The 8,960-nt window shown below is 42.0% G+C and overlaps 1 protein-coding gene across 2 annotated transcripts; it reads left to right on the top strand.

Moving 5' to 3' along the window:
• Positions 1–3,608: 3,608 nt before the first annotated feature.
• Positions 3,609–8,706, top strand: LOC118335461 (inward rectifier potassium channel 2-like). Of its 2 annotated transcripts, none has more exons than XM_035671758.1 (2): positions 3,609–3,760; positions 5,830–8,706. In XM_035671758.1, the coding sequence occupies exon 2, from the start codon at positions 6,071–6,073 to the stop codon at positions 7,352–7,354; it is 1,284 nt and encodes a 427-aa protein (XP_035527651.1). In that variant the 5' UTR covers positions 3,609–3,760; positions 5,830–6,070; the 3' UTR covers positions 7,355–8,706. The 2 variants fall into 2 exon arrangements, with proteins under 2 accessions (XP_035527651.1, XP_035527643.1); XM_035671750.1 differs by having other exon boundaries at positions 5,827–8,706.
• The last annotated feature ends 254 nt before the right edge of the window (positions 8,707–8,960 follow it).

Genomic DNA, 8,960 nt, shown 5'->3' with positions numbered 1-8,960 from the left:
GTGGTGGAATCCCATTTGTTTAGTGTTAACCCCTAACCAGAACGTTACACAGAAATATGTGAACTGAATAAGTGTGATGAAGCTTGTTTATTGTCTTAGATTTTTGTAAATGATAAATGACAAATAATATTTTACATGCTAGAATATAAGGATCTGCTGTAACAGACAGAGTGTATTTATAATATTGCTGATAAAGTACGATCAGATCAGATTTTTATAAATAAGGCAATATCAGTGTCAACAATTTCAATAAAGTGATGTTTAAATGTCTGGTTTGCGTTTTCGCTTCCTGTAATGTTCATGTTATCTGTCCGAGGTGGATCATGGTTCTCGTCGAAGAACAAAAAGGTCACTTTGATGTCAAGTAACCAGACGGACAAAAGTAACCAGATGCTGCTTGGTTGCTTTGATTTGCATCACTGTGTAATCCCATTAAAAACATGTATTCTTTTTATCATCTTTCCAGAATAGATCAATCAAAAGCTCGCGATGTTATTCAGACTTCCAACTCGGGGGCTCGAGTTTGAAGTTCCCTCGGCTTCTGATCCTGTTAGAGAGACCCAGCACAGACCTCATAATGCTTGGGGGGTGGGGACAGTCGCACTACCACCTTGTGCTGGGCATAAGTTTCCCATAGTATCTCATGGCAAAGTAAAGGTGCTGTTTACCTTCATATATTACTCAGCACCTGAATTGGACCACAAAAGCCCTACTAAACCCTAATTCAGCACCTTAAACATCCCATATGTGAACTGTTTTGATGAACTTTATTTGAAGGGATGTCTTTTAGATTTGGTTAGAATAGAGCTCTTGAATATTATATCCTCCATCTTCGCTTAAAAATATGAAATGAAAAGACGCAAGTAATTATTGTTATATGAATATGAATGAATATGAATATTGTGCATCCCTAGTATAAATGTGAGTGTAATAAAGTAAAGTAATAAATGTAAATGCTTCACAATAAAAGCCGGAATCCTGCTGGTTCACTGGTGGACAACATTTTTTTTCATAGATTTTGGGGGCTTTTATTCCCTTTTTACTGATAGTGACAGCTGAAGAGTGACAGGAAAGGTGACAGAGAGACAGAGAATGACAGACAGCAAAGGGCCACAGGTCGGAGTTGATGGTCGCTGCAGTAAGGACTCAGTCTTAGCACTTGTGGCGCCACCTCCACCAGGTGAGCTACCCGGGCGCCCCGGTGGACAACCTTTAATGTGAAGCAGCAGCAGGAAACGATCGCTTTGAGCTCTAATACAGCTTGCTGTGGCTGTAGGAAGAGATAAGTTAACAGTAATAAGGTTGATACCTGAAAGTAGAGCAGAGCTTTCTCCCCATCACCACCGGCAGCAGAGCCACATGTGTTGGGACACGAGTTTAACACAACACATGAGAGCGGGAGACGTTATCCTCAGCTGTGTGCACCAGTGCCCAATGTCATCACTACTAGAACTAGGACAAGAAACACAATGTCAAGAACATTACAATAATGTTCTTGACATTGTGTTTCTTGTTTCTTTTATGGACAAATAAACTAACCAGTTAAAAGACAGAATAATCTGCAGTGGAAATAAACTGAAGTTGCAGCCTTGGTGGAGTAATGTCTTTTTAGAAAGTGATGACAAACATAATTGGCGTTTAGTTTGGAGGACTTAAGTGAGTAAGATAGGAAGTGAGTCATCCATTTACAAGATGGCAGCCGTTACTGCAGCTCGGACATCTTTTTTGTGTGTTTAGTGTATTTCTTGTGTGTCTTTGTGCCTTTTCTACACAAATCTCCATTGTTGTGCGTGTCAACATGGATGCACAAATGGTGAGATTAGCAGTATGTCCTTAACTTATTTTTGGACTACTCAACCAGGGCTCTATTTTTATTATATCTGGTCTTTTTCTATTCTATTTTTTAGTGAATTTCTCCAGTGTGGGATTAATAAAGTCTATCTTCAATCATTAGTCTTGCAGCCTAATCAGAATCAGAATCAGAATCAGAAATACTTTAATAATCCCCATGGGGAAATTACTTAATATACTTTAATACTTTAATAATAATAAAGTCATTTGTTTTATTGCATCTTATATCGTTACTGTTATATTCTTTCCACCTTTCATCTCAGTCCTTTAGATGCTGCAGTGACGCAAGTTGCATTAAAAGTTCAAATCCATTCTCCTCCTCCTCTGTCCTGTGCTGCTGTCGGCTGCTCACTCACATTACACAGCCGTGTATGTGTGTGTGTGTGGGAGGCAATCACTGGTTAATTTCAGTCTCCAGCTCTCCACCTTGTGGTCCACACGCAGCACTGGCTACTGCATGCATCGCTCTCTTTATTGCTGGAAATTGGGCATGGAAAGCAAACACACACAACGTGCACACTTCACTGACACAGGTGGTTTGGGGCTAAATATATGTGCTGCTATAAATATCCACTACTAAAAATAAGCCTCGCAGGGGGAAAAAAAACGAGCAGTTCAAAAAGCCCTTTTGAAAAAACATGTAGCTGTGGGTTAATGTTTATCATGAATTAGTAAGCAGGAAGAATGATTTAGTCAATGGCTTTAAGACAACACGGTTTCAGCCTGACCTAAAATTATAGGGCAACAGATGCATAGTCTAAACATCCGAAGCAACTTGATAGCTCAGTGGAGAAAGACAGTCATATCATAATACAGGCATGTAGGCCTTTATTGAGTGAGTCATTCTTTCCGACAGAACACATTTTCCATACCCACATTAAAAAATAAGATCTATAAAAACAACGGATATCACAAAAATGGGGGCGATGGGCAGTGGGGTTGCACACGGTCAGCAGCAGGTGGTAACAAGCACAGAAGTCACTTTTTGAAGATTTGAATGCCTCTGTAGAAGCTGGAAGCAGGGGGTAGCTGAGGGGGGGCAGCAGCACCCCCTGAAATCTAACATAATGAAAACAAATAGTTCAAATAATGTTTAAACTTATTCTGCTTTTTTTTTTACTGGGATTTACATGTAAACTGGTATTTATCAGTTTTATCCGCTAAAAGTTATAAAATATTGTGTAAAATGATGTTAATAACTATTAAAAAGGATATAAATGATCCTGGATGTTCAAATTAAAGCATTTAATATTTTCTCATTATATAGACAGACTGTATAACTCTGAGGGACTTCCAGTGAGAAGATAAATTATTGATGAGGATCTCTGGACAGATGGATCTTTGTCTCACTCATGTTTGTCAAACTTTCTGGTAACTTATTTTTGCAGAGCTGGACCTAAATTTATATAAAAAATTATCCTGTACGTTTGTTATAAATCAATTAAGTAGTAATGATATTAACCTCAAGAATTTTTTTTTGTATAGAATATATAATTTTTATATTCTAGTTGTTGAACTCCTTCACCTCCTTCCTCCCAACTCGGTGTGAGATTCAGGCGTTATCCTCCCCTTTATCCATTCTGTTCACATCAGTCTTATTGATCAAACGCACAGTTGCGGGCTGTAATTGCGCCCGTTTCGCAGTGCGCGCTCCCCTCCGCTCCCCATTGGTCGGGCGCGGGGCTGGGGGCGGGCCTTGCCGGTGCGTGCTGTTAAAAACGCTTTGGGGGAACTCATCGCGAGGCACATTACCGAGACCGGTCCTCCGGAGATGTGGGGGAAGTTTCACACTTGAGCTTGTTCGGCCAAAACAAATAAGAAGCGCGCGGGAACGACGCGGAGGCCAAAAAAACCGTCTGGATTATATTTCTGCGAGCTGAGTCCGAACCGGCCCACAAATGAGCAACAGGTAGAGGAAACACGAGCCTTTTCTTTCACTCTTGTGCTTTCATGTGATGTGATGCTCTTAACAAGTGCTTTACGCATGTCAGCGCTGTTATCTTTTGGCACAGTGGCGCTCAGATCTCGAGGCTTTACTTTATTCTCCGTGACGCACAGACTTCCTGGCTTTTTACGCACGGCTTCCACAACTGTCAGATGAACCGCCAAAAGTTTCACTCTATTCGGTCATATTTGGTCTCGCTTCTTATGTTATGATTGTTGAAGATTAAGTCCTGGGTTTGTGACGGCCCTGACTTTGGGCATGAGACGTGCATGTGTCTCTGAGTGTGAGGGGTGTGTGTGGATGATTGCATCAGAAGTCCGCTCCGTTTTCCCCCCAGCACCTGTTAACATTTGTCGCTGGCATTTGTTGCATTCTGAGAGCAGCTCAGCCTGTCTCCCAGCAGGCAGATGCTGTTTAACAATACACTTTAAAAGTATAACAGTGTAATAATCCGGATGGTGTGTTATACAGGGACATTTGTGCGCCACTCTTTTCAGTCTTTCCACAGAATCTCTTTGCTCATTTTGAAAGGAAAGTATAAATTTGGCTGTAAATAATGAATCTTTGTTATTTGTAGAAATGTTCACACATCAACCATCATCTGAGAAAAGATTACACTTGCTTACAGTTCAGCATCCTCAGTAATTAGGATCAATGTTAGATTCTTCTCATATAAGCTTGTGCAGTTGTTTTTAAACTTAATACAAAAGTGTCATTTTATGTTTTATGTAGTAGTGTATGTAAAAACCTCGCAGACAAATTGCATCAGCCAGTTTTACTTTCCGCAGGTATGAAACTTCAGTATGACTCAGCAGGTCTGAAGAACGTTCTAGTTTTCACTTTAATGTTCTCATATTTAACTTTCACGCCTCAGAGAGAAATCTATTCTGATAAAAGAAAAGAAATAAAAAAAATAGAAAGAGACCACAGTGAGACTGCAGCAGGTCGATTTTGACTTTAGTTGCTAGGACAGCCGAAACTAATGAGTGCTGTTCTCGTGGAGAATCCTCTCAGGACTGCCCTTATTGCAGCAGAGACAAGAACTCGCAGAGGACTCTGTGAGAGTCAACAAGCTGTGCATCTCTTCTGCACAGTGTAAGACGCAGCTCACACCGTCCCCTCAAGATTCTTTAAAAAAAGGCCGGCAGTAAACTAAACCTCCGAGGCTCACATGATGTCATTTGTAAACTGTTGTAGCTCGCTGCTCCTGTCCTGCAAAGTTGGTTTATGCAGATTATTGCTGCTTCATAAAAATTAAAAATGCATGCTGGTAGTTTATTTAAAGTTTCTAGCGTTTGGATGCTGATGATAAACAGAAGTGCTTCAAAATTAGGTTGCAAATGCAGAACATTTCACATTTTTCCTAATTTTGAGAAGGCTTTACATGTGAAAATGTGCATTAACAATGAGCCACTGTTGTGAACAATTCAGCTTGGAAGTTTCATTTTATTACAGTTTCTTGCATTTTGTTATTCAAAAGATGACATAAGAACATTTATTTGCAGATCTTTCTCAGTTTTTAACTTGATCCATCGGTTATGCAAAACCCATCAGTTCATGGGATACTGCAGAAAGTCTGTAACCCACAATCGAGCAAGAAATGATCAAGTCAGTGAAGGGCAGCCAAGAAAAACAAGTCGACGTTGTAAGTGACCAATAACGGGACTGGAGTGCAATTACACGGTGGCCTCTCTCAGTGAAAGCTGAAATGTTAGATCAGGGTTAAATATCACTGTTGTTGTTTGTCATAGCTGGCTGAAATATTGTTGGCACAGGCGAGCTTTGCTGACTCTGGGTATAAAGTTTGTGATGGTTTTTCTCAGGCTGCACGCACGTCTGACTTAACAATGATAAGTTATCAGTACTGACATATCATGTTCAACAAGTAACTGCTCAAATGTGGAACCATTACATTCTTTTGACAATGTTGTCATCAAATGCCCCGAACATGATTTTATAAAAGGTTTTTCTGATTTATTCTGGAATTGGTTTGACTAACAGACGTTTTTTCTGTCTCTGTTTTCTTGTAGCAGATGAACTTGATGAGGTCCAGTCAGCTGATGAAAGAGGAGTGACCACTTCATCCTCCTCTTGTTGCACTCCATCTAGAGGCCAGTGAGGCTGAAGAGTCCCTTCAGCCCGCCTCATTTTGTCACCATTTCCTCTCTGAGTTGGTCCCCCAGAAGTGTTTCAAAACTGTTTCTCCAACGCTTTTTCCAGAAACTCAGACTGTTTTCCAAAGCAGAAGCAGCACAGCCCTCCCAGACTGAGGTGATGGGAAGCGTGCGAGCCAGCCGCTACAGCATTGTGTCATCAGAGGAGGACGGCATGAAGCTTGCCACTATGGCAGTACCCAACGGCTACGTGAACGGCAAGAGCAAGGTGCACACGAGGCACCAGCCACAAAGCAGATTTGTAAAGAAAGATGGTCACTGCAACGTGCAGTTCATCAATGTGAGCGAGAAGGGTCAACGGTACTTGGCCGATATCTTCACTACGTGCGTGGACATCCGCTGGAGGTGGATGTTCATCATCTTCTGCCTCGCCTTTCTCCTGTCGTGGCTGTTCTTCGGCTGCGTCTTCTGGCTGGTGGCCATATTCCATGGGGATTTAGAGAATAACGCTCAGAAGTGCGTCTCCAACGTAAGCAGCTTCACCGCTGCCTTCCTGTTCTCCATTGAGACTCAAACTACTATTGGCTACGGCTACAGATATGTGACAGACGAGTGCCCTGTTGCTGTCTTCATGGTGGTTTTCCAAAGCATCGTGGGCTGCATTATTGATGCCTTCATCATTGGCGCTGTCATGGCAAAGATGGCAAAGCCCAAGAAGAGAAATGAAACATTGGTTTTTAGCCATAACGCCACAGTGGCCATGAGGGACAACAAGCTCTGCCTGATGTGGCGTGTGGGCAACCTGAGAAAGAGCCACCTGGTTGAGGCGCATGTGCGGGCGCAACTTCTGAAATCCCGGACAACAGCAGAGGGGGAGTACATCCCCCTCGATCAGATGGACATTGATGTGGGCTTCGACAGCGGAGTCGACCGCATCTTCCTGGTCTCCCCCATCACCATCGTCCACGAGATCGACGAGGATAGCCCCTTCTACGACATGAGCAAACAGGACCTGGAGAACACGGAGTTTGAAATCGTGGTCATCCTGGAGGGCATGGTCGAGGCGACCGCCATGACCACACAGTGCCGCAGCTCCTACGTCGCCAGCGAGATCCTCTGGGGCCATCGGTTCGAGCCTGTTCTCTTCGAGGAGAAGAACTACTACAAGGTGGACTATTCCCGCTTCCATAAGACATACGAGGTGCAGAGCACCCCTCTGTGCAGCGCCAGAGACCTTGCAGAGAAAAAATACATTCTCTCAAACTCCAACTCCTTCTGCTATGAAAACGAGATGGCGCTGGAGAACAAAGAGGACACGGACGAGGGGAACGGGGGCAGCGTTGGGCCCGACGGCACCCAGACTGACAACATCTCAGAGACCGAACACAGCCAAGCCACGGTGCCGCTAGAGCCCCGGCCTCTGAGACGAGAATCAGAAATATGACTGTTCAGACCTCAGACCTCATGTGAGAGATTTTCTAAAATCACCTCTCTGCTCCAAAAGGCACAACGAGCCGAGCTGGGCCTTGGGTAGAGGACAAGCCGAATGGTACTGCTGTGGCAAGCAGCAAGGTTTAGGACTTTGTATGTAGTAGTCGGTTTGAACTTTGACTACATACAGTATGACAAAACACAGCACTATGAACCATGTGCATATTGCAGGAATAATTCTCCATGAAGTCCCCATGAATGTGTGCTCAGTGTCTGGTGACTGCAAGATGACAGAGGTTGTTGCGATGACTTGAAAATCGCAGGCATGTCTCAGTTTCTCTGGCCGGCATGAACAAGGCGATTTTCAGAAAAGGTGGTTTTTATAGTTAGAATGTTCTCAAGTGCTGCTAGAAAATAGTGGAGGTTAAACTTTGTGCTTTCTCGGGCAACGAAAAGGTAGATGTCTGGAACAAAGGTACAAGTATTTGTTCATGAGCTGGTCTCATAGCAGACATCATAGAGGTCTAAATGAACTGCACCAAAAACTTTCTGTATGCAACAAACGACTTGTAGGAAACTTTTCTCTGACTTGACTAGCACTGGTTTTCTGATCTTCTGCTTTATCCTTTGCAGTTATTGATCTGTTCATTGCTGGTCGGACTGATAGAAACATGCCTGCTCGTGTCAAGAGATAGAGCAGGGTAGTATTACGGCATCAAACTGACAGAAAAATCATTAATTTAAAACAGAGACCGGGGTAATATGAGAATCTGAATGTTCTTAAAAGTGCTGCTATAATGTTGCTTCTTTATTTTTTTTATTTTTCATTTTTTATGGTTGATAAAAAATGCCAAAGAGTATTATTATCATAGTTATGTGTTTCTTAAAAACAACACCTGGTTAGATTTGGTACAGAGAAGTAGAACGTTTAGGGAGTTTTAATAAGGTTTGTTTTTCAAGAATCTGTGTACAGTTTCTTTTCTTTTTTTATGTTGATCATCTTTATCTTGAGCCACTTCATCAAGCCTTAATCTGGAAAGTCAAAAAGGGGGGAATGTATAAATCTACCAAAGTGGCAAAGGCTTTACTGTAGTGCAGTGGTTCCCAACCTGCGGGTCAGGACCCCCACTAGGGGTCGCCAAAGCTTCATGAGGAGTTGCCAGGCCTTCTTGATTTTAAGGCATGTAAGACAACTTTAAAAATATACACAGTAGGCCTTAATCCCAGCATTTGGTTCATTCTGTGAAGAAAAATAAATGTAAATGATCTAATAGAACAATGGCAAAGCACCAGGGACAAGAAAACACTGAATTTGTCAAAAAAAGAAGCCTATTAGTTTTTTTATGATTGTTAAAAATGATAAAAAAAAATACATAATACAGACAGAGAATTGAATAAAAAGTTCCCTAAACAGGAAATAATCTGCTCACAATTCATCCAAATCACTCATTTTACACAAACTTCCTGTCGTTACTGAGTTCACTGTTTGGGTTCATTGTTCAGTTTAATAAAATATGAAATATACACAAAATATGTCACTGAGTCAGTTTAATAAATGATAGAAAAGGGGTCCCTGAAGGAAAAAGGTTGGGGAACACTGCTTTAATCGACTACCAGAC

The sequence above is a fragment of the Morone saxatilis genome, unplaced genomic scaffold (genome assembly GCF_004916995.1).
Source record: "Morone saxatilis isolate NCDOM2014 unplaced genomic scaffold, NCSU_SB_2.0 Contig1, whole genome shotgun sequence".
In the NCBI taxonomy this organism is placed as follows: domain Eukaryota; kingdom Metazoa; phylum Chordata; class Actinopteri; family Moronidae; genus Morone; species Morone saxatilis.
The sequence above is the reverse complement of the archived record's forward strand: the minus strand, read 5'-3'. Positions and strand labels throughout refer to the sequence as shown.